We start from the raw sequence: 25,910 nt of genomic DNA, 5'->3' as shown, positions 1-25,910 counted from the left end.
TGACAAAGTTTCTTAGCTCACAAATGGTAGTGAGAATCTAGGAAATGGGACTGAATCTTCTCGCATCTCCACCAGCTTTGACTGTCTGTGCCCCTCATGTCCATAATACTTTATCCTACATGTAGATTTCAGATTCTCTTAAGAGTATTAATCCCTCCTATGTCTGGAAGAGAAGCTGTGGATGCCTCAGCCCTGCAGGGGCTCGAGGCCAATTTTGATTCAGCTCTGAGCAACCTGGTCTAGTGAAAGTTATCCCTGCCCATAGCAGTGTGACTGGAATTAGATGATCTTGAAGGTCCCTTCCAACCCAGGACATTTTATGATTCTGCTCCTTTTGCTGCCAGCTGCATCTGAAAAATCTGTATTCTCTGAATTCTAGGTCCTCAGAGCTTGGAGGGTTAGAAATTTCCTCAAAAACTACACTGAGCAACACTCATCCCTGTCATTTGTCCCTCATATGATTTATTACACTACTTCCTCTACAGCCATAATTTCCTTTGCTTGGAATTTGAACAGCTGAGCTGGCACGGGTGGTTGTTACAAAAACGTCGGTGCCCAGGACCAAGCGGGTACCAGGTTCAGAAATCAGACTGTGAAATCCATCCCTGGATGACCCCAGATCTGTGTGTGCTACCACACACAGGAGTCCACCCAGGGCTGAGTTCTGCTTGATTACCTGAAGGTAAATTTAGGTGAGACAAAATCAGGCAATCACAAAATCAAGAATTACAGAACATGTCATGTAGGGAAGGTCCACAGATGGTCATCTGGTCCAACCTCTGCTCAAGCAGGGTCATGCTAGAGCACAGGGCATGCGATTGTGTCCGGACGGCTCCTGATAATTTCCACTGAGGGAGATTCCACATCCCTCTGGGCAACCTGTTCCAGTGCAGTCACTACACAGTGAAAAAAGTTCCTCCTCATGTTCAGGTGGAACTTGCTGTGCATCCCCTTCCCTCGTCCTCTTGTCCTTTTTCTCGGCACCACGGAGAAGAGCCTGATCTTCTTGGGACCGCTCCCTAGATATTTATATACACGCTCTCAGTCGTCTTTTCTCGAGGCTAAACAAGACCAACTCCCTCAGCCTTTCCTCCTAAGAGCAAAGCTCCAATCCTTCAACGAGGACGGAGACCTCGCCGTCCGGGCAGAGGCAGCTCCAGCTGGGATCTCGAAGCAAGATCTGGCTGCGGGTCACGCCAGGAGGGGCCGGGGCAAGGCTGAGCCGCTGGGCCACACTTCCCAAGCCGCTCTCGGGGCGCTCAGCGGCCGGGCCGGGCCGGGCCGGGCCGGGCCGGGCCGGGGCAGGACGGGCGGGCGCTCCCGCTCCCGGCCCTGCGTTGCGGCTCGGCCCGGCCGCGGCTCCGGCGCGGCAGAGGGCGCTGCGCGGGCGGGCGCGGGCCTGGGCGCGCCGCTCCCGGCGGCGGCGGCGCAGTTCCCGTTCCTGTGGCTGTTCCCGTTCCCCTCGGGCAGGGCCGGGCGGCGGCCGCGTCTCGTCCTCGCTGCCCCCTCCTCCCCGTGCCTCGCAGTGGTCGGCGCCGGTGGCGGGGAGGGCGGGGAGGGAGCGCGGCGCCGCCGCATGCATCGCTGATGGAGCCGGGCTCGGGGCTGCCGCAGCGCAGGGCGGGGGGCGGCGGGCTGGACCTCGGGGCGGGCTCGGCGGCGGGGTCGCCGGCGCTCTCGGGGGGGCAGTCCCGCCGCAGGAAGCAGCCGCCGCGCCCGGCCGACTTCAAGCTGCAGGTGATCATCATCGGGTCGCGGGGGGTGGGCAAGACCAGCCTTATGGAGCGATTCACCGACGACACCTTCTGCGAGGCCTGCAAGTCCACCGTGGGTAAGGGAGTTCGTCCTGTCCTGTCCCGTCCCGGGGGAGGGGGCGCTCCTCCCCCCGGTGCTCATGGGCCCGGCCGTGGGAACGCGGGGTCGGTGCGCGGCCGCCCTTCCCGGCCCCTGTCCCGCCTTTCCCCGAGTGCGGGCCCGTTCCCGCCGGCCAGGCATTCCCTCATACACCCTGCCCCGCTCCGGGGTGCACCGTGATCCCCGTCCCCTTCCTGCCCAGGGCAGCCGGGTTGGTGTCCCCGGGTGGGTTCCTCGGCCGAGGGAGGCTCAGGGGCTTGGTCGGTGCCAGACTTCAACAGCTCTTCTTGGGAATATTGTAGATGTCCTAGTTACCTTTTAGAGTTCTGAGCTCTCCTGTTTCAGCCTTGCTAACGGCAAACAGTGTAAAGAAAAAATTGGGCATGGTCGGTGAAGCAAGTTTTTGTGCTTAAGTCTTAGAGGTTGCGTGGAAGGAGACAGAAGTATTTCAGGAGCTGAAAAGTTGCAGTGTGTATTTTGTGTACTCTTCCAGTGTATTATTCAAGTACTCTTCCAGACGGGAGTCAGATTAACTCCAGATGGCTGCTATGGCTTCGTGAAGAACCCCCCTGTGATGTTAGATCCGAGGTTAATGTTTTGTTTCTCGAGAACACTGCGTGTTTGGCTCTTTATGCAGCTAACTAGAGAGCGAGCTCCTAGTTCTGTAGTGTCCTGTCTTATTCATGATTTAGTCATCTGTGCATCTCTGAGGTAATTTAATGCCTGCTGTCTTTTTAATACACAAGTGTGTAAAGGGAGGAAAACAAGCTAGTTATTCTGCGTTGTTATTAGAGTCCTATCCTTGGAGTTGAACTCTTGAGTATTGCAGCAAGGTGGTTGTTAAAGTCTGTGTCACTGGAAAATATGTATGCTTAGCTTTATTGTAGCTTGGAATGTGAGGCAATTTAGGCATCTGATGAAAAGTGATTGTATTGCCTTTTAGAAGCTGAGTTATTACTATCCAAAATTATCTTCCTGTAAACAAAATGATGCACAGTTACTCATACTTTTGTTTTAATGTGTGTTTTACCAGTTATTTAATTCTTTCTTAGGCTAAGAATCCAGATCTAGTAGTGCAGATTAGCACTGTTATGCTGATAAGACTTTTGGTTTGAAGTTGGCAACTTAACCTTGTAGAAGTGAGAAAGACAGTTTCAGAGGCATTAATACTATAGGGATGTGTTGTAATGAAGAAATGTTGATGGCTTTTCCAGATGAACAGACTAATTGAATGTATGGTACAACTAAAGTACAATTAATAGAGGAATGTATTCTTTATAAATTCTCCAGGTGTAAACATTGATATTAACTCTCCTGCATCTTCTTTAGGTTGGCCCACATTAAGGGTTCCATCAAGTTTGGGCTGCTCTCTGTAACTGGTGTTAGTTTCCTGCTGTGAATCTTGGGAAGTGATGGGAGGTGGTCTGGACGCCGGTCCAGACTTCCAGGCTGGTGCCTTTTCAACAAAACTGATTTCCTAAATAACTGAGACAGTGATTTAAGCAGAGAAGCTTCCTTATTTTAGGGAAGAAACAGGAAATAAGTAGTGATATGCTGCTAGACAGAAGGTTACGTAATGTTTGTTGTACAAAATGTGCCAACATAAAGCAGCATAGGAAAATCAGCTTGTGCCAAAATACATGTAGAAGGACTTGATAGTAATGGCATTCTTTCAAGGTCCTCAGACTAAACTTGAGAGCTGTTGAGATTCCCCCAGATCCTTTGACTGCTAAATGAAGGAGCTTTTCACAGTCAGCACACACTCTGATTTTTTTTTTCACTAACAAGTAAGAAAAAATAACCTCTGCTATTTACATTTCATATAGATTGAAAATAACCCACACTCCAAAACAACCTGAGTTCAGCCTCTAATACACAGTTGAAATCACAAAGCTCTTACTTTGTCACCACTTAACTGCAGTGGTTTTCAAGAATTTGCAAGTGGAGAATGTGTTTTGAGACATCAGTGAAAGTGCTGTGACTGATCCAGTTACATAAACATACCTTGAGATTCAATTTGAAAAGGCCATGTAACCGAATAAAAAACTGCATTTTGTTTTATGTACCTTACATTGGCAAAGCTGTAGTTAAAATAGAATGCAAGAATACATATTTACTTCCTTATCTTGGTATTTATGGTCTCAGCCTTACTTTCATACCTTTATACAAAAACTTCTGGTTTTATAGGACCAAAAGAACAAGATTTAGCAACTTAAGATTTTGTTTGAATGAAAGCAGAGCCTACTCAGAGGACTTCTCCAATAGTGGCAGGATTGCAAATGTCCGAAGACCTTTTCTGTCTTCTGCCCCTGAGTGCTGATAATAGTGCCGTGTTATTGAACAGTGGAGCATTTCTGCAGAAAAGGGAAGGAGTGGATTCAATTAAGAAAAATACAGTATTTAAATGCTAATTTAAGAAGACTGCATTGCCCAATTGGTAAAGAAAAATCTGTAATGAAAACACATCAACATGTCTTCAGTCTCAGCTCAGATATGGAACTTCTTTGAAAGTGTTCAAAAATAGCTTGGCAGATTTCAGCACATTATTCATAACAGCACACAATGTGCTGTTGATCTAAAATTCTTTTGATGTATTTATTTTGGGCATTATATTAGTTGCATGGAATGTTGTGTCTCCTTAAATCTGCTATTTACATAGCACTGAGAATACCCAATATGCTCAAATATTTACTGATTTTTGAAGAAGTTAAAATTACTCTCACCATGCCAGTGTCAAATCCCCTGTCTTTCTATAATGGGATAAATAACTTGTTCAGGGATAATATTGGGATCATATTAGCTTTGTCAACAAACATAAATCTACACTTCTTTTTTTAACGTAAAATTTCATCTTCATTTATTGTTTGTTGCCTGCATTATTCGCACAGGAGCAGAATCCTAAGCTATCACTTGAAGGTTTTCCAGAATTGACAGCTCAAAAAATATGCACCAAATACGGTGTGAAGAAGAATGATCTTTCCAAGGGTAGTGGATAAATACTCATTGCCACATCTCTAAGAAGATTCAAGCTTGGTGGTGAAGAAACAGTGTTTGCCTCTGCTTCTTCCACCCCTTTATCCCACCTCAGCTAGTTCTTATCCTAAAAGAAATACATCCTAATTCAGATCTCCATAGTCATGATGTTAAATTTATATTTTAATATAAATATTTTTAAAGGGACTCTCTTTCATCAGAGTCCCTTTATTAAATATTCAACAGCTTCTGTTCTCTTCCCAGCATCTGTCCAGCTGTTGCTCAGTCTCCTGGTTCTAATCCACCAATTCTTAGTTCATTCCTAGTTTCCCTGCTGTTTTTCTTCCATGACAGATCTACAGAATTCCTGTACTCAGCAGTATTTCCTGTCAATCTAATTCTTCTGCAGACATTACAATTCTCTCTTGGTTTTATTCTCTGAGCCTGAGGCTCCTGCTCTCCCAAAGGTGGGGCCTGCACTGACTCACCTCTTAGGATGCTGATTGTCCTGGGCCCTCAAATCAAGTTGGGCTCCTCAGCTTTTCTTTTACCTGCTGGCTCAGTATGTGAAGTCTCTTGAGACTTTGGCTTATCTTTCAGCTCTTTTCCACCAGGTCTAAAATCATCCCAGGAAAGAGACCTTGCCCTTGATAATGCCAGTGCAGTTTATGTGCCTTGTGCATTGCTGGCTGTTTTAGCAGCTGTTCATAGGAAACCAAAGTATCACATGTAGTAAACACTGAAGCTTCCTTCTGTCCTCGTTTACAAGCAAAATAATAGTGGAGTTAGTAATGGGAAGGGTTGTTGTGGATCAAGATGGGAAGTTAGTGACCTGTGATCTCTTCTGGGCCTGAGGGATCCAGATAAGTGGCATGTAAATGCTGTAAATGCATTGTGGTGCAAGACTCCTTTGACTTCACAGAAATGCTCTTTGACCTTGTTTCACCTTCATGTGAAATGGTATTTAAGTCGGAAACTCCTGAGATTTACAGAGGTCCATAGCTTTCCCTTCCAACTGCTATTTTCCCTATCATTTATTTTTAAAATACCCATGTCCATGCAAGATTCCTAGTGTCCATCAAATAAACAATAGCAATAGTGAAAACTTTAGCTTTGTCTTCTATCAGAATGTCTTCAGTCAGGCAACTTCTGTCTTTAGTATATAGACATTTATATATGGTATACAAATATATACATATATACCTTTTTATATGTATGTGTACACATGTTTGGGGTTTCTGTCACAATTCAAACCTGTATTCATTCTCTTTATCCTTGAAAAATGGGGGCTAACAACATAAATGTTCAGTTTCATTCCCATAAGCTTGTTATATAACATAATGATTTTTTCAGTTAGAAGTATCAGACTACTCACTTTTGAGGTATTTGTCATTTTTCTGAACTGCCCACTAAGTTACTCCTTAATATTTTTAGTTATCTAATCAGTATTCTCACAGACACTGTAAACATAGTATGTGGCTTACTAATCATTTGGGGTTTTTTTCAGTAAATCAAAATATGGCTTAAAAATAAATTTAGTAATTTCATGTAACCTGAGATGAAGAACAATCTATATAAAATTTTCAGAAAATCATCCTGAGTCAACTAAAAGAGCATTTCTTTCTTAAATAAACTTGTGTGTGCCTGTGGGCTCTCTGACAAGTATAATTCATTTTAATTTTTCTTTAAACATTTCCCCCCTTCAGTAGAATGTCACTGAAAGCTTACTTGGTGTGGGGAGAAGGGAGGAAGAGTAGAAATAGATGTTTCTTAGTTTACCACATCACAAAGTAACAGTAAGATGTTCTTGCTTTAATCAAGAAATAGCTCTTAAAGTGAGAAATTTATGCTGTTATGTTAAAAAAAGGAAGTTTGGATGAGGGATAAGTAATTCTGTGAGAATTGACTGTTCTTACTTTTGCATATCTGGGGTGTTAATATATCTGGGTTTATGTATTGGCTTTTTGACTAGTGCAGAATAGTGTAAATAAACCATCCCCATACCTTATTAATGGCATGCTGCAGTCTCCTGCCAAACTATAAACAGAGAGGAGCAGAGGGCTGCAAACTTGCAGAGAAAAACAGTTTTGTCTTACAGAAAACTTCAAGATAATTAAGGGAGCATGTATCAACCTCCTTGTCTGTCTTTAGAAGTACAAATTATGACACAAATTATGTGTCCCCTGGAAGCTGCCTTTTACCTGTAGGAGCAGTGTAGTCACTTGTAATGGACAGCATAGACACTCCAGCAAGTGAAAACACCTGGCCAGTTGTTGTTTGCCCCAGATGTGCCAACTAAGTGTTTTTACAGCATTTGGTATAGTCAGCATTGGTTTGCTATGCATAATCATTTGAATCCTCATAAGTGAACAAAACTGTAATTTAAAAGAGGAAAAGGTAGGTAGATACTATAAATTATTAGGGTTTAGGAATAGGGTTTTGTGAAGGTATGGGGTTTTTAATTAACAAGGGGTTACAAGAAAGAGTAAATTTGAAGTTGAACTTTGTTTTTTTTTTTTTATTTGTAAACTAGATGGTAACTTCAGCTGGTAGAAATATTCAGGCACTGGGTTACATCAACACTACAGGACTGTCAGATAGCCTTGTAGTCCCTAGCCAGGACATATATGAGAATACACAAATAAAACAACAGGCAGAGTGAAGAGGCCACTTGAATGGTGTCAAATGGGGAGTTAGGTTTGCAGGGAGACTGGAATGCAGCTGTCAGACTCAGTCTCTGCTGTGAACAGCTGAGTGTGTCATTAGCAAAGAAAAAAAATGAAATAGGGCCATATGATTCTCAGGGACTTCTGGAAGTTGGTTAGCAACACTTTTACTGCTTATTTCAGCTGATATCCCAAGTAGAGGGAAACTTGATACCCAAAACAAACTGCTTTTAGGTTCCACCTTCTAAAAATCTGGGTAGTGTTGCTCATGAAATAACCTTTTTTTTTCCATTCAGTTTTCCCTTCAGGTCAGGTAGTTGTTGACCAGTAGCTCAGTGTGTTTTTCTGCTTTGCAATCAGAAGTTTGAAAAGAAGTCTTGTTCATGAAGCCACAGAGAGACTTAATCCTTCCAATTTCCTCTTCCACCTTATTGTGTTTGCCAGCATTTTGGTACATGCTTTGAACTTAGTATCCTAAATAATGTCAAAAGCCTAGGTTTTCTGAAAGGCCCTATGATTTTATTGTCCACAAGAATGTAAAGAAAATATAATTTCCTTCTTTCTCACTGAATTGGGCAGTACCAAGTATCTGAAATGTTATAGAAGCTGTATACTGGACATTCAAAAAAAAATAAAATCACTTGACTACACCTTCAACATTTACTCACTGCATGTATATTACACAGAAAAAAAGAAAATTGATACCTGTTTCATTCTAGTGTGTAGCCCAGTTGCCAGTTGAGGTATGGGTACACTTTTATTTTAGGCAAGCAGTCTCAAATGTCTGCATGTTAATCGTTCTAGAATTACACGCTTGAAGCTCTGTGGACAACGTACTTTACCTGCCTCTAAAATAATCCCCAAACATACTCATATCTGACTTAACACTAAATGATTCCAGATCTCTTGTTTGAAAATTTGTAGCATGCATTTTGAAGGAGGCATTTCCAATTTGGTGTGTTTTAAAAGCTAACTGCTTGCCCTAGAATTCGATTAAAATAAGACAAAATGGTTTAGGGTATTTTTTCCTGTAACAATTTCTGTAACCTTTTCCTGCCCTCCCTATGTGCCTTTTATTGTTGATTGCTTCCCCCCCTCAAACAGGATGATAGAAATCAGAAGGCACACTCTTGAGCATCTTTTGATTGACTTTGGCATTTTTGGGATAGATGTAAGTATTTTTTGAGTTACAAACCAGGATATTTTGTAATAAAGATGTTTTTTACCTCAAAACTCATGTGATCTCAGTTATCAAATGTAGCATAAGTAAGAAATTTTTTTTTTGCATAGTGGCATCACATGTCCAGATTCAATAGCCTGTGATAGTCTTCAAATTATGTCTGTTTTAAGGGTTAATTGGTATATAACCTCTGAATTTTTAAACTGATTGTGTTTCTTTAAGCATGGCCTGATTATCTTTCACTGATTGAATTACTTTGATGCAAATCACTAATAGACCTCTGAAAATTGAATCCATTGGAATTGATTTTAGTTAGAGGGGTTTTTTGTGCTCTATTTGCATCTGTTTTCCCAGCTCTTCCATTAACTTTGTTACCAGGAAGTCTTGTCCACTGAAAGGTCATTCTGTATGCGTTAAGCAAAACTGTTTCCACTTTCTTTTTCTGTCTCTCATGAAAGGAAGTTAAAGATTGCAAATTTAAACATAAAATGCATAGTACAAAGTTTCTTTACTATTTTATTTCTGAACAAATACTTTTAGCTTTAAAGAGAAAGGCTGCACCCAGTTGTGTGTATTTCAGTTTATGCTTTAGCAGATAAGCTCTAGTTCTCTTTGGGGTGAGAAATTAATGTACTGTAGTCAGTTCTGGGCTGGGCTTCATTTTTGTAGGATTTTAGCCTCAAGTTTGAAAGAGTCTCAAGTTTGGTTCATTGACAAGAGATGTCATCCTCAGTGACTTGCCCTTATCTAGAACTTCATTAGTGTGCTTCTATTTTGAGTCTCTGTTCTCTTTCTTTTAAGGCTGTTTAGTTTTGAAAAGTGTGCAGACAGGTTGTCTGGCTGTGTGTTTAATATACTTTTAAACCCTTCTGTCCCAGTAGCCCTTTGTTTTTCCTGGAGGAGGCATAGCTTCAGTTGAGCCCATGTTGTAATAGATGTTCTTTGCACAAAGTCAATTTTTCATCCAAAGTTCACATGCTACTAACAACCATGGTGCACATTAAGTAAAATGTGGAAAATCCTTAACTTAGGTTACATACCGCAGGTTAGTGTTGCTGCCCTTAATGCCATGTTTTACATGTATCTAGCCTGTGGGGAGAGGAGAAATGCTCCTTTGCAATTTTAAGTTGTAGGGCAAACTTAATTAATTTACCTTCAAATGCCTAAATAATTGCAAAATAAGAAACCAAATCCAGAGACTGAGATCTGTATTTTTGTGCGTTTTTCATTAATTTTTGTGGGATATTTGTTTGGACTCCTGAAAAAGGCCTTTCCAGCGAAAAATGAGGATCAAAATGACATCCAAAGTGACATCAAAACACATACAATTTTAATCTGTAAAATCCATAAAAAGAGAGATGGTGATTTGAATTTACTTGTTGTCTGAGTGTAATAATTTTAGAAAATTACTGATTGCCTATTGTCCGTGCAAGCCTGGTATATAGAGACAAGGCTGATGTTTTAATGGGAGTGGAGATTGTAATAAGCTTTTTGGTTCCCCTTTCGTCACTGTGACCTGGCAAATGGCATGCTTCAGTATGGTCACACGCACATGCACTTGGCAGATTTCCTGGCATGTGTATATTTTGTTATTCACTGACAATAAGCCAGCACCCTTTAAATTCAAGCTAGGTAGCATGCAAACCACTGATAGTTTGCTGGTATTGTAGCAGCTAAAGAGAGCTTTTTAAAATCCTTTTAATAAGATATGTTATTCAGATTTAATGTAGTTGTCAAGAGTAATTTTTGATTCTTCTGTTTTATTGAGCTATATATAAAACCATGCCAGAGGAATTGTATGGACAGCAAAACTTTTTATTTAGGTATTTCCATTAACATATGTCAAACTAAATAATTTCTTTCATTGACCTTTTTCTTAACTCATTGCAATATTTGAAATTGAAAGGGAAAACAAATTATTGTGTTGTTGTTTTAATTGAATTACTAATTTGTATGTAAACTCAAAGCACTGGCTTTGGCAGTCTATGGTGAAACAGGCTAATGAAACCTGACAGGCTTAGGAATTTGTTTCTTCATGTGCAAAAGGAAAGATGCCAAATTTTTTTCCTTCAGTATTGGCAGACATGAAGCTTTTGGTATTGTGTTGATGCTTGCAGAGCATTACTAATTATAAAAAAGTAATTGAGCAACCTTTGAAGAGTTCTGGCACTCTGACTTAAGTGTTAAATGATTCGAACAATTCTATAGAAGATCCTGTCTGCTTTTCCAAAAGTGTTACTTGTTTGTATCATTTCTTGCAAAATTTCACCGTAGGGAAATATTTCATGGTGTGACTTCAAGATGATTAATAGAAAGATCTGCCTTTAAACTAAGAATGCTGTTGACATAATATTTATTTTGAAACCATCTCTTTAATATGTAGTCTTTTTTCTACTTCATTTTACTAATATATTGGACCTTCTAATCCCAGGAAGTCCCATTTGAAAATGTGGTTTATTACAACAGTTGGATTTTTCTCTCCATAGTTAATTATTTTCATTTTTAAAAACATAACAAAAGCTTTTTGGTTTTTTGTTTGTATAAGATAGCAGTGGTTTGTATAAACCACTTCTATAAAACCAAAAATATTTTTGTTTTGTAGTTATTGAAACTTACATGGAATCCCTGTGGTGGTTTTAACGCTCAGCTTGGGATCAGAGATGATTTAGACTTTTTTTAACATCAAATGAATGGCAGATTTTATAGTATGTTCTGTATGACAGAATGGCAGGATTGAGAATTGGGATTGAGATGTCTGGGCAGTTATATTCAAACTTCCTTGAGGACAGGAGAGGTTTGAGGCAAGTAATTACAGTTACTTAAGTTCTATCTTGTAGACAAAGCTGTGACTATTAAAACAATTGCATTTTATAGTTTAAATGCATTTATATCGAGAAAAGACTTATAACAGTAGAAACAGGTGTGTTTCTTTAAAAAATAATATTATTAGCATAGAATTACAAGAATTCTCATTTCACATCCTTTAGATACTAGAACATAGCTGGATCATTTCTCTTCTGCTTTTACACTAAGACAGTCACTTTTCAGAAGTGTACAAAAAGACTTCTTGAAGTTAAGATTAATAAATTATTTGAAATTTTAATAATTTGAATATATTTATCAATTTGCATGTGAATACTTGAAAATTGCCATTAAAGGGTTTGACTGTTTAGTACAAATCAGTTTAACACAGTAACTCATGGGCTTTGAAAGAGATACATGTTTGTAAGTGAAGTACAGGCATCATGTCCTGAATATCTCTCCAAGAACTGGTGATTAAGTGTGCTAGAAACTATTAAGGACATGGAGAATGAGGACAAATGTCATGGTGTGATGACCATTACTTTTATCAATATGCAATGTGCAACTGCAGGCTGTTAGAGGGGATATTTGTTTAGAAGAATGAAGGTCAGTGATCCTTCCATTTATTTAATCTGTCTGAAAAATGTCCACCTGCTCTGCAAACTAAAAATATGGACATAATGGCCATGTTCAGTCCCTTCTGTTAAAGTTTAAATTCAGTCTCAATTCTTAATATCCGCAGGGACACTCAGCTTTTACCAAGGGTAGTCCTTGGGAAAATGTGTTGGTTTTGTTAGAGAAAATAAAAACCATTTTTCCTCTTCAGTTTCATCCCTGTTCTTAGTTTACAGTTGCATTTGAAACGGCACAAGTGTTTCCAACACATTATGCTTCTGCACTTCTGTGTGAGTTTTAAGTGTACGGGTCTGAACTGTGTTCTCACGTCTTTTTATTTCTCCCCTTTTGATTTAGCTCTGTTGGGAGGGATGATGTGTAGAAGGATGAACTGAAGCAAAAATTTTCTTACAAATGTATCCTAAAATGAACAGGTTCACAGTCTGCAAATCTGTGATATTCTAGGACATTTATTCTCTGATACATTTTTGTAGTTAAGGTGGTAATCTTTTGTGTCTAGGTATTGTTTGACCACAATATGTCTTACGTGTTGCTAACCAGCATTATTTTTTTAATAAAAGCTAAATCTTTCTGTATAACAAAGTCTTTATGATTCTATCTTTGATATTTAGCTTGCATTCAAAATGTGCCTGGAGTTTTGAGATGATGAATAAAATACCATACAGGTATAAAATAAATTTTTAAAGTCAAATACCCTCTTTTAATATAAGAAGTTTGCTAATAAATATTTGCAGGACTTAATAAAGACAGTCTTGACAAACTTCTTCATAAACCAACCTCAATTCCAGCACCTTATTACTTTACAGATGCTAAACATCCATCCCGGAGGCCAGGCCTATATTGTTCCTGCTTCACAAACAGCAGAACTGATGTGGAGGGATGGGTTCTGCTCCATGCCTCTGGGGCATCTGTGCCAGTTGGAAGTAGAACAGGCTTGTCCTTGACAGGCGAGGTGAATAGGAGAGAAACAATCCTACTGTGCCTGTTGTTTTACTGTTGTGCTGGGTTTACCTGCTGCTGGAAATTTTGCACAAAGGGGAAGGTTTATGTTGTGATGCTGCCACATTGGATGGCTCACAGGCTGTTTAGTGGTTGTCAAATCCCCGTGGTGTTCTTGAGTTGACCATAGTGGTGCAAACCCTTCTGCTTGTTCACACTGTTACAAGTTGATCTAAAAAAAAAACTTATTAAAAAAAAATAATTGCACCCTCATTACTTTTGCTTCTTATTCCTCCTTTTCTGTTTACTGTATTTTATTTATAGGTGTTGATTTTAAAATCAAAACAGTAGAGCTAAGAGGAAAGAAAATTAGATTACAAATCTGGTAAGTAAAACAAACGTGCAACCAGCAGTATGTTTTAATTTTTATGTTCTAGCATGAATTAATATGCTTGTCTAATACTACTATTAACTGTTATAAGCTGGTTTAGCTCTTACCCTATTACTTCTCTCCTCCATTCCCACAAGACTTAAACCAAACCAAATAGCTCTTAGATTTTTTTGAGGGTAAAAGGAGGAGAAGGAGAGATCAAGTTAGAAGTAGGGCATGAATATAATTACTGAAATATTAATGCATCACAGAGGCCTTGAGCCCCTTTTCCTGGAAGAATGACATCACCTACATAAGAAATAGGAGTTCTACAAACAACAAAAGTGGACTGTGTTAAATAGACACTAGAGAAAGTATATTTTGTTTTCTTTATTTTCCTGGACTGATTAAAACTGACCTTCATTGTAACAGCAATTATAAAGCAACTGTGAAGTATTTTCTAAACTGTTTTTCTGAAACGTGGTATAGGCAGCGCTATTTCTTTGGCAGTATTTTTAAATAACTTCAAAGTGAAGGGCATTCGGGACTGAAGTAAATCATATCCACTCTAAACAGCATGGAAAAATAAAGTAATCCCATGCAAATAAGGCTATACCTTTTCTGGTACTGATGTCCTACTACAGAAAGCCCAATGTCTGAGCTAAACTCTTCCTTTCTGCAGTAGGCTACATGATTTCTGGTAATGGTTCTCCATGTTAGTGATTAATACTGTTTTTATTGCTTAGAAGTTGTTGAGCTAAACAGCCCTTTGTTTTGCAGAGTAGTACAATACATAAACATAATTATGAGAGAATAAACCAGCTATGTTCTATACATTAATCTTACATACTACTATGTAGAAGCTTAGCTTTGGTTTATTAACAGTGTGTGATGCATAATTAGCATTGTAGTTAAACTGTTTAAACTGCTAACAATCCATAGAGGGGGGGAAAGCTCTCAATATTCTTTTTATTACACTTTTGGGATATTCTGGTAGTTTTTCATTCTTAACTACATGGATGCAGTGAATTCAGTGTACTAACTCCTCTTGGCAGGTCACCATCAATTCTGTCTGTCACACCATGTGTCTGTCTTGCTTCCCTCTGAGTTAACTGCTGCTCATCTTTGGTCTCATCCGTCACCTAACACTTGAATGTCAGTGGCATGTCTTCATTCATCTGTCCCTGTTTGGAAACCTATGACCACAAGGCTGGCAGTTGAGCCAGCAATTGTTAGCCAGGGTCTGCTGGAGCTGACAGAGGTAACAAAAAATCCTGATGTGGAGATGCTAATGTATACCTAATATGCCTTCTTACTGTGAAATGTACTAAGCTTATAAAAAAAATTCTCGTGTTGAATAAATATATTATAGGAGTGAAAATTTTTGGAAAAGACATGTTTAAACCATTATTTTCCACATATTGAGAATATGCTAGTAGGATATATGACACTTTAAAAATTGAATTTAAAAGTTGATAGGTTGTTAAGATTGGTAATTTCTCCTATGTGAAGCCTTACTAAAGTGGCAAGGAAAACACAATGTAAAGAAATAATATTTTAAAATATTATAAAATTCATTAACGTGACATCCTGCTCCTAAGTGTCCCTTTCTCTCCAACAGTGGCTGTTAAAATGTTGTTCTTAATCTTTAAAACTGCCTTGGCATACTTCCAGGTTTTTTAGAAAAGCAATTAGATAAGCATGACTTTTGCTAATTAATTCTGAATTCTGTTGTGCATGTTGTTTGGCCTGCCTATAAACTCTTATTATCGCAGAATCATTTAGGTTTCAAAAGACCCTTAAGATCAATGAGTCCAACCATTAACCCAGTGCTGCTGAGTCCACCACTAAACCCTGTCCCCAAGGGTCAAGTCTGCATGTCTGCTAAGGTGACACAACCATTGCACTGGGCAGCCTGTTGCAGTGCTTGACAGTCCTTTTGGTGAAGAGATTTTTATTCCTAAGAGCCAATATAAACCTCTTCTAGTGGAAGGTTTGTTGCTAGCCTGTTTCCTCTTGTCCTGTTCCCTGTTACTTGGGCAGAGACCAACCCCCACCTGGCTACAGCCACCTTTCAGGGAGTTGTAGAGAGTGACAAGATCTCTCCCCTGAGCCTCCTCTTCTCCAGGCTAAACACTCCCATCTCCCTCAGCTCCTTCTTGTACCTCCAGTTGTTGGATTGAAGAGGAAGGCAGTTTACCAAGTCAAACACTTGGAAGTTTAGAAATGCAGACTTCAATTGCATGGCTGATCATAAGTCAGTCTCCTTTCATACCTACACAATGACAGAATTTAGGCTTCCTCATAGTTCCTGGTAGTGTTACAGGCTCCTGGTGCTTTATCTACACTGATTGCAGTAACTTTGCTACAAAAAGACATGTTTTGTTCAGTGAACAGATAATTTTTGAAGTTCACACTTATCTGTTCTCTTAAAATGGCAAAAGTTACATTTCAAAGCATGAAATTTTGCTTATTTTTTTTAGTAATCTGATGATTCTACTTCTAGAGTCAAACAAGAATAGTTTTCAAAAAGTTTACTTCAGTGTTTTTATGGTCACTTGACCTGTCTCTCCCCTAACCACTATCAGCAGAGTGTTTTCCACAAAGCTCTACCACTTGAGATTATCAAAAGATAGATTGAAACAGTACAGGGTTGAATATTTCAAGCTGTTAGGTGTGTAAGACATCCTTTTGAAAGCAGCTTTCACACCTGCTGCTGTTAGGAGAGTAGAATACAGAAGGACTTGTCTCCTGTGTTCCTTTCATAATGGGGAGCTGTGTCCTGAGGATCACAGAGGCATCTGCTCTCACCTCTAGCTTCCTATCTGTTCCCTGCTTCCCTTATTTCCCCAACTTCCAGTCAGGAAACAACCTTCTACTCCTTAGATGAAGCAATGATAGAGCTTCACTGAGGACACAGGGTAGTATCCACCTTTTCTGTGTCACCTGGAGGAATTAGTAGTGCCCCTTGGGTTGCCAGAAGTGTTAGGATTCAGTAAATCAGCTTCTGCCTTGCAGTTCTAGGCTGACAGAAGCTCGTGTGTCCTGTGAGAAGCAGTAATACTTGCATGCAGCTCAAGTCATGAGGTAGAGTAACCAGAACTACTGGATAGTGTAAGTGTCCAGGTAAATCCAAGCATCTGTGAATCAGTGCTTCTTCAAAGCTGGAAAACTGGATCAAATAAATAATAGGAGCCCCTCAGTGATGCTTTGAAGCAGGACAGGAAGGTGTGTGACTGTGCCCTCTCAGTGAGTAATCCGGGCAGTCGCTGGCACAAGCAGTGACACAGTGACTCCCAGCTTCCCTCTGAAAGGAAGGAGCTGGCTGTGGGAAGCAGGGCTGCCCTGCACTGCACCCAGCTCCTCCCTAGCCAAGGGAGCTCTCTGACACCTCTACAGGCTTAATGCTCAAGGTAGCCAGCGACCTGGGAACAAAACAAGCTTCATTTGCTTCTGAAGGTGTTCTCAACTGGTGCATTCTCATTCAAAATTCACATTCTGCCTGCTCTGTTTTCTCAGAGACAGTTGTCTTGGAATGTACCTGTTCTAGAATATATAAGAATGTTGTTTCTTTAGTTCAGTACCTCTGAAATAAATTATTTTTATAATAAAAAAATTTAAATATATTTACAGTATTTACAGTTTATGGGGCCAAAAAAAAAAAGTTTGACAAGTAGAATTAACCTCTACAATTACCTTAAAGCATTTTTTGAAATACTGCCTGTAGGTTCCATAGAAGCATAGGGCATGTGAAAGTGTTAAATTAGTGTTAAGTTTTTATGTAAGTTTCAAAATATTTTCACTTCTGTTGCCACTTTACGCTGCCACTCATAACAAATAAATTTAACTAGAGAGCCAGAGACAGTTTTGAGTCTGTCCATGTGTTTGTTTCAGCTTGTTTGGATAGACACAGAGAACATTTATGTAAAAGAGAAATTATCCAGAGATATTTTAATTAAAATTAACTGTATTTGTATTGTGCTTTATGCAGTCTGCCACAGAACATGACAAGTCAACAGTTGGAAATGGGCTTTGTGTGATTTTGTAATTTGCTTTTGTTTGTTGTATGTTTGTATTTTTGGAGTGCTGTCTAGTTTCTGTTTGGGAACCCAAAAACAGTCAAGCCGTGGGATTCGATTCTCTAATTGCAGATTATAGCTGGTTGATGAGTCATACACTGTATGTTTCTGATTGCAGATTAGAAAGACAAATGCTTTTCATTTAGAAAACTTTCTTGGAAAAAAATCAACAGAAGAAAACTACTTTTAGCATTAAAAAAAAAAAGAAGTAATCTGATGGGGTTTTTTTTCAGTTATGCCAAGTGCTTGTTTAAGTTGTAGTAACTTATTTGAACTTCTGGAGTTTATTTAGTTGGAATTAAATTCAACTCCCTTCTGCTATTGTGTTGATTCTGACCAGAGCAAATAAAGAACTAATAGCACTTAGTATCACTCATGAAAGTCATGAGTGCTAAACAGTGGTCATCTTTTCTTCCAGCTTTCCACTAGTGCTTCAGTAGCTATCCTTACTAAAATACTCCAACTGCAGGAGTGTGATACATCCATGAAAATAGTATAGTGAGAATAATTACCAGCCCTGCACATTAGAAGAAGGTATTTGAAGTTGGATGTGCTTTTAATGTTAGCTCTGCATTAGGAGTGGTCATTTTTTCTCAACACTGGAAGAATTTGCAGCACATTTTCATGAAAAATAGGATGGCACCTAGTAGAAGAAAAGATTTTCCATGTTAAAGATCACGTTGATACTCAAACTGCAGTTTACTTAGGTAGCCTGGGGTTGCATTTTAATCTTACTTATTGTAGAAATAGTTTTCTAAATAGCTTTCACCTTACAGTTTGAAGACAAATACAACATGAGGGTAATGTTAGAGACAGCAAATTCAGCTTACTTTCTTCCACTTTTCAAAGGAAGTAAGGGTTAGGATATCATGATCACAGACACACCTGCTGACTGGTTTCATTTCCACCTGCTGCAGGAGGAGAGGTGAAGTGTGGGGGAGTCAGTGACTTCTAGCAAGGCGAAGAAAGTCAGCCATAATCCACTGGAATTGGCATGACCAGGTGACAGTCAGTGGTCATCTGGCCATTTATTGTAGGCAGTGGGCAGCCAGGCTGTCCATGGTGTTCTGAACTGTTGGCCAGAGCATGTGGTGTGTCCCAAATAGCCAGCAAGCCAGACTTCAGGTTGTCACGTGTGGGTGAAGGACCTACACAAACAGGAGCACAGGGTGGAGCAGCGTAGGAATGCTGTAAACTTCTAAAGAGCCTGAGGGTGTTGAGGGTGAGAGAGGAGAAGCTGATAGTGCCAGGTGAGCTTGGAGACAGAGCACTCAGCAGGGCTGGGGAAGTGTGGGGTTGGAGATAGCTGGGGTGGGAGAGTTTTGTGATGTTGTATAGTTCTTCTCTTCATGGTCTGCTTATCCAGTGCGCTGCTGACTGCCTTCAGGGGGGGTAGTGTGACATTAGTGTTTTTATAATGTATGTGCTCAGTGATCTGGTACCCTGTGATGAAGTTGCTAAAGGTCCTTAGCACTCACCTGAAGGCACAGACAGGTCACTCTGAAATACCATCTTTATTTCTGTTTTCCACTAGGGGCACAGAAAAAAGGGAAAAGACTGGCCAGCAAAACAAACTGACAAACAAAACTAAAAAGCAACTTTTCACACTACTCTGAACAAAGACAGAATTGGTGTATTCTCCCACATGAGATATACCCTTCCACCTGCCATGTAGTTATTTATGCTCAGAATGATGGAACTTAAGGTCCCCCACCCTAATACACTTCATCAGTAGGCAGGATTAGCAATAGATGATACAGGCTGCTCTGTGAGGTCATAATTCTGAGAGTTCTGTTCTTAAGCACTAGAGCAATGTTATCCATATGTGGAAAATCAACGGTTCATACTAAAATTACTAATTTTTAACAGACTGAACATCCAAAGGACCTTCCAAAAAATGAATCTGACCATAACAAAGAAGTAATGGGAAAGAATGTGGCGTTACTTGCTCTGAGTAATATTATATATATATAATTTCAGCTGCCAGAACTTGTATTGCTTTACAAAAAATGCCTCATTAGTGAAAAGAAAACAACCAATTAACCATCTAAAACTGGTTTGCAATATTACTGGTGCTTGACCTTTATGAAACAAACTACCTATTTTCATTTTCTGTAGGGTCCCAGAGGTTTATATGAATGTAATTCTGAAGTTCTGAGGGTGGGATTTGAATACAAATAAAACAAAAATGGATGCAATAGGAATTTCTTCTTCTCTGCCCTGTGTTGCAGTGTCACTGGCTTGCAGTGAAGTATTAAGTCATTATTTTCCCACAGACTACGAAGCAGACATTGCAAATCTTTTTCTAGTGGACTCTGCTTTACTTTGTGAAATCACTAGCAAATATTTGTTGCTATCAAGTACACTTGTGGCAATTTCAGGGGCAAGTTAAATACTTTACTTTGAAACTTGCTTGAAATTCCTAAAGATTTTATTCAAAGTAAGATAGGTTTGTGGTCATATATTCTATTCCTTGTGCATAGAACCTTAAAGGGGTTAAATCTTCAGGACAATCAATGTGGCATTTTGTAAACATGACCTTTTTTTTTTGTTTTTGTAACAAGTGTTTCAGGTCTCCATTGTCATTCTCCTCCTCCTTTTGTTTAAAATGTGACTGTTGAAGAGGATTAATTCTGAAGTTTTGAGTCCCAACACACATGCACACAATTTTCGTCCCTCTACTCTTAATTTTGATCCATCTTTTGACTTGTTCTAACTTTGAAATTCCAAAATTATCCATTGGCTTTGGGGACTGAATTCAAGCAGCAAATGCTTGATCACTTTGGAGCACCATATAACCTACTTTCCAGTTGAGATGCCAGTCACATTTTAAGACTTAGGATATGCACCAGCTATTTTTTTAGTATAACTGCCAAAACCCCTCCCTAGGGAGGCTTGATGATGTGATTAAAAGCAGTTCAAAAGTTTTCATGGTTCAGTAAAAAGCAACTCTTCTGTCTCATCTACTTTGGAACAGAAGCCATAGCTAGTGTGGGTGACTTAGTGTCGTTGCTGGAAATTATTCTCCAGTGTGAATGCACCCTGTCTGAAATACCTGCGGTGAGCACAGAAATGTTACTTGCACACCTCAGATAAATAGATGTAAGTGTGTAAGCCAGGTCTCTAGTGCAAAAGTTGTCCCACTCAGTGATTGCTCACTCTTGTGAGCAATTCACTTCTGTGCCAGGAGGTTTTGCAGAAGTTTTAGAACCGTGGCTGAATTGCTGTGGTTGATCCAAAAAGAGTTTGAAAGCTCAAATGATACTGATCAGTGCATTGATCATTTTATAGTTGGGTGTGTGGATGTGTTTAATAAACATGTATCCATTTTTTTCTCTATTTTTTCATTTTTTCAGGGCTGTTAAAAAACCCAACCAAAAGTCCACAAAACACACAACAAACCCCAAAAACACAAAACCAGCTTTATCTCCTGATACATTTTAATTGGATAGCTTCACTCTCAGACACATATAGAAATGTTTGGTGGCCTTTCCTGATGAAGTTAGTATGGGATAAATAGTTTTAATATGAAAAAGTTTTATGATTGAAAGTACTGCTCCATTTTTTTCCTGAAATTCATAGATATGGTAGGAAATGTAGTGTCTCTAATGGATGTGGGAGTGTTGTTAGTAAAATGTGAACAATGTTATTCTGTACTTTGCAAATTGGTGAAATATTTGTGCCACTGTTTGCTGCTGCTTCTTAGGGACACAGCAGGTCAGGAGAGATTCAACAGCATTACCTCAGCTTATTACAGAAGTGCCAAGGGAATTATTTTGGTGTATGATATCACCAAGAAGGAAACATTTGACGATTTACCAAAATGGATGAAAATGATTGATAAGGTATGCCTAAGTATTTTCTTTTTATATGCTTTTTTTTAACAAGGATTTTTTTTCCCCCTCAGAGAAATTTACAGCATGGGTTTAGGATTAATAAACTACTGTCAGATAGTTTACACTGATTACTTTTAGTCAGGATTTAACATTGATGTGTTTTGCTTGCAAAAGGGTTGTCCATTCCTGCTTTCTTGAACTAGAATTGTCCCAGTTAGAAGTGTCAGTGAAAATCTGTAACATTGCTCATTTACCTTTGCAGTGGGGGGAGGGGGGTTTGTTTCCTGTCTGTGAAATAAGGTCATTGTGTTCATTCTTAGATAAACCAGAGCAGCTAGTTTAAACTAGAGCAGCAGTTTTAAAAATGAAATTTAAAAATTGAAATTTTTTGAAATAATGTTTGGGAAGAACATTTACCTATAAACTATATCAGTGTGGTAGTAGAATTGCCCTTTTTTGTATTGTGTTTGCATTACAAAATCTTATGTTTCTAGGTGTAGATAATTAGAAATGTTTTAATTGCAGTATGCTTCAGAAGATGCAGAGCTTCTATTAGTTGGAAATAAACTGGATTGTGAAGTTGATCGAGAGATTTCTCGGCAGCAGGGAGAGAAGGTAAGAACAGGTCTAGAGGCAAAGCTGTTGTGGCGTTGCTGATGATGGTCTGTGGCTACTTTTGTTCAGACTGCTGGATGCAGGAGGCTTATTGAGAGTGGTGGTGGTGGTCTCAAAATCCATGTGATGATGTGCAGTTGCAAGTGTTCCTGCTGGAGTTGTGTGTCTTTGGTCTAAAAAAAGAGTAAGCTACAAGTCAGCTTCCACTGTACCAGTGATTTAGGGGATACTCCTTTCTGGGCTCTGAAAGAAGGCGTAGTGAAGATTTGAAGCAAAAATGGAGATCTCTAGTCAGGAAATCTTTGCGAGCCTTCTTTCAGATGTTTGCTTCTCAGTACTGTTTTTGGACAGGCAGCAGCCCTGCTTTGATTATTGGCTCACCTTTGTTTTCACGTTCCATTTGTTCTCTTGCAGCCCCAAAAGTGTTAAGGAAGCTAGCAAGAGAGTATGTTTGTTGTAGAAGCCGGCAAGAGAGTATGTTTGTAGTGTGATACTCAGCATTGTCTTGACCAGAATTATGTCAGTATGGGTGTACAAAAACATTTGGAAGTGAAGGTTTATTCCAGATTTTTTCGAGTCTTGCATCTGTACTTCCCTTTTCTACATTTTGAATAATAAAGTTGAGATTAGCTGTTCTGAGAAGTTCTTCCTTTTTGGCAGTCTGCAGCAGTACGTGTCAACTGAACACATGAATTAAGTCTGGAAAAATGCAGAGTACTTTTCTAATAAACCTATTTTAAGCAAAAATTAGCTATATGTTGCAATATTTTCTCTACCGTGTGGATTCAGGATTATTAATTAAATTAGATTTCCATCTCAGATTTGGGGAAAGTTGCATGTTTGGGGGTTTTTTGAGGTTTTATATGGAGGATATATTTGTTATCTGTCGCTGTTTGCACGTATCTTCATGGAGTTATTTTATTTTCTCTCCCATCAGTTTGCACAGCAAATAACTGGGATGCGGTTCTGTGAAGCAAGTGCCAAGGATAACTTTAATGTGGATGAAATATTTCTAAAACTTGTTGATGACATTCTGAAAAAGGTAAAATACTCAGGTGGTGGTATTCCTCTGGTCACACAAATGGTCAATGTTTAAATAATGACTGCACATGCTTGGGAGGACAGAGAACAAGTACACATTGTTAGGTGAAATTTTTGGATAATCATAGTGGGCATGATGCAGATCACACACTGCTGACCACTGCATTTCACTAATAAGACCCAAAAGACCCTGAAATTGAGGCTTTGGCTGTCAGTGAACTCTTGAAATGAGTTCTTTCTCTGCAGATGACTGTTTACAGGTGATTTTTCTTTTCTTTAAGATGCCACTGGATGTTATAAGAAATGAGTTGTCCAACAGTATCCTGTCCCTGCAACCAGAGCCAGAAATCCCACCAGAACTGCCTCCTCCAAGGCCACATGTCCGTTGCTGTTGACTTTTTACTTCCTCCAGAGTGAAAAATATGAGCAGGAGGGTAAAGAAAGTATCTGTACTACTCTGCACTACAATCATTTGGCAGTTTCTCGTTGCACTTTGTTATTCGAGTCAGAGCTACACACTAACTTGTAAATATGCAAATATGCAATCCTATGTAGGATTCAACTGTAACATTTAATTATTACCCCTCTCCCTCACAATGATGTTTCGTTCATTGCCCCAGTGTTATAAATACTGTACAGTCGGTGGGGGTTTGCCACACATCCAGTTGGGGAGGAGGAGAAATTAAATCTATACCTATTCTTGACCTATAAATGTTGTAATAGTTCTTTGTTATTATAAACAGGCAGGCAGAAGCTCTTCTGGTATGAAGATAAGTATATGGTGCTTTGCTAACTATTTTAAAGACAAATTTTTTAAAAACAGAGGACTTTATGTACAAAGCTTCCATAATCAGCATTATGTTTCCTTTTAATGTAGTGAAAACATTTTTGGCTGTAGCATCCTCTGCTGACTGGATTTATTGAAAAGCTAAGTTTAATTTTTGGCAGTCTTTTATTTATTTTGTTGAATGCTGCACCCTTTCTTTGTGTACCGAGACATCACACCTGGTGCAGATCTAAGATTGCACTTTGAAAAAACATATATAATTTTCTGCATACACATAAATTTGGTTACAAGAATCATTAAGTTTCAATAAAAGAATGGAGATATATCAAGCTCTAAAAGAAGGTATAAAAAAGCAATGCTGCTGTCCTAGACAAATTCTTGAGAAAAAAAAAAATTAAGATGATACATTTTCCTGTGTTAAGGAATATATATGTGTATTTTTGTCTGGACATCTGTAGGGATGGGGGAAGGGAACCTAAGGTAAAATTATTTTCTTTCCTAATGGTGGAAATTATTCCCATCAAGCAAATACTGTGTTAGGATTTTGTCTGATAATGAACTTGTGAATTATATCTTTGGTATATCTTTTATTAAATGCACTGTTTAGTTTAGCTGTGGTAAATCAGTAGATACATATTTGAATAACTTGGTGTGTCCTGAATGTTGTGGTATTGAAAAACATTGTGGTCTTTCTAAACTAATGAAGTGCAAATAAAATTTTGTATTTATGAATGACAGTGGAACTGCACCTGTTATTAGAATGGCAAGTATCAAGTGATGGGTAAAAGGTAGAATCTGGAATATGGAACAACACTTGTGTTAATTTTGTTATGATTTAATTTTCTGTTTGACAGTTCTTTAGGCGTAGTGGGAAGAGCAGCAGACATTAGTTGTTCACCTTGGTCACTGCCCTGTTGGGAGAGCAGCTGATGACCTGGCCCAGCTGATACCTTCAAATAGCATGTGACTGCTTGTCATGCTGCCTTAGCAGGTGGTCGCCAGACTATTAGTTACACTGACAACACAAGTATGAACCAGTCTTTTTCACACTACAGCTTCTCTACTTCACATTCTCTGGTGCTGGAACCCATTTTGTCACCTTTGCCACTCTTCTAGCCAGAACTGGCACTGAACACTAAAGTATACCACTGACTTAAACAGATTCTCTCTGTTTTATGGGAGAAAAAAAAGACACAACAAACTGCTAACACACACCAAAAAATGCCCTTATTTCACTGAATAAGCTCTGACATTCTGAATTCAATGCCATGCAGGCCTGTAGCACACCTGGATTTCTACTGAAATACTAAGGAAAGCATGGTTGATATTTGTGCTTATGTCTTCTGCCACCTTGTGCCTAAACAGTTCGCTTTTTTAAATAGTAAACTTACAGTTTACTATCCTATTGGTAAGATAAAATGAATTTCTAAAGCACTTCTCTAGGAGTTCAGAGGATACTGTGGGCAATAGCAAGGAAGGGAAAATTATGGAAAGTGGGTTTTAACTTGACAACCATTTTATTTTAGCGGATTTGTTTTTATTTGTACTTAGAAATTTGTGATTTTTTTTCCTGCAGTTTTTGAATTTAATAAAAATTAAGAAATTTGACTTAGATAAACTTTCTTTTTGTAATTCTGTGCTGTTTGTATATAGGCAGATTGGGATCTCAGTCTCTTGTACCAAAAATTAAAAACTATTGCATTTAAGAAGGACATATTTATTTGAGTGCTTGAATGTGTTTTATTATTCATTGGAAATCATAAAAAAAACCAGGAAACCTGTTTGCTTTCTATCCATTATACTATGAAGAGGGTTTTGTCTCCTGATTTTATCTCTACAGCTTTTATATTAATCAAAACCAGTTTTTTATGCCCTTTCTCCACCCAGCAGGCTTTAGTGGTGGGATATGGGAAGAGGGGAGGAGGGAAAAATATTCATGCTGCTTCCTTGTCTCATGGAAGTTCAGCAGTCAGCCCAACCTATGTTAGCATCTAATGATGGACTATTTGAATGGTCTGCACAACCCTCAGGGATCACAGAATGGAAAAAAAAGGGCGAGATGAGCACTGCCACAACTGTGTTTGCACATCATTGTTCTTTAGGAGCCCTGGTTAGAAGGGGGCCATTCTCAC

At 39.1% G+C, this 25,910-nt stretch overlaps 1 protein-coding gene across 1 annotated transcript; it reads left to right on the top strand.

The window, feature by feature from the left end:
* The first annotated feature begins 1,572 nt into the window (after window positions 1-1,572).
* On the top strand, window positions 1,573-25,396 carry RAB12 (RAB12, member RAS oncogene family). The gene is made up of 6 exons (XM_059470720.1): window positions 1,573-1,831; window positions 13,375-13,435; window positions 21,206-21,344; window positions 21,861-21,950; window positions 22,888-22,992; window positions 23,273-25,396. The coding sequence occupies exons 1-6, from the start codon at window positions 1,588-1,590 to the stop codon at window positions 23,384-23,386; spliced, it is 753 nt and encodes a 250-aa protein (XP_059326703.1). The 5' UTR covers window positions 1,573-1,587; the 3' UTR covers window positions 23,387-25,396.
* The last annotated feature ends 514 nt before the right edge of the window (window positions 25,397-25,910 follow it).

The sequence above is a fragment of the Ammospiza nelsoni genome, chromosome 1 (genome assembly GCF_027579445.1).
Source record: "Ammospiza nelsoni isolate bAmmNel1 chromosome 1, bAmmNel1.pri, whole genome shotgun sequence".
Lineage (NCBI taxonomy): Eukaryota > Metazoa > Chordata > Aves > Passeriformes > Passerellidae > Ammospiza > Ammospiza nelsoni.
The sequence above is the reverse complement of the archived record's forward strand: the minus strand, read 5'-3'. Positions and strand labels throughout refer to the sequence as shown.

Bases quoted from the DNA above. Each gene is read 5' to 3' on its own strand.
- RAB12 (XM_059470720.1), top strand. From the start codon at position 1,588: ATGGAGCCGGGCTCGGGGCTGCCGCAGCGCAGGGCGGGGGGCGGCGGG. The intron at 13,436-21,205 runs GTAAGTAAAACA...GCTGCTTCTTAG, and splicing joins AAAATTAGATTACAAATCTG to GGACACAGCAGGTCAGGAGA. The intron at 21,345-21,860 runs GTATGCCTAAGT...TTTTAATTGCAG, and splicing joins GGATGAAAATGATTGATAAG to TATGCTTCAGAAGATGCAGA.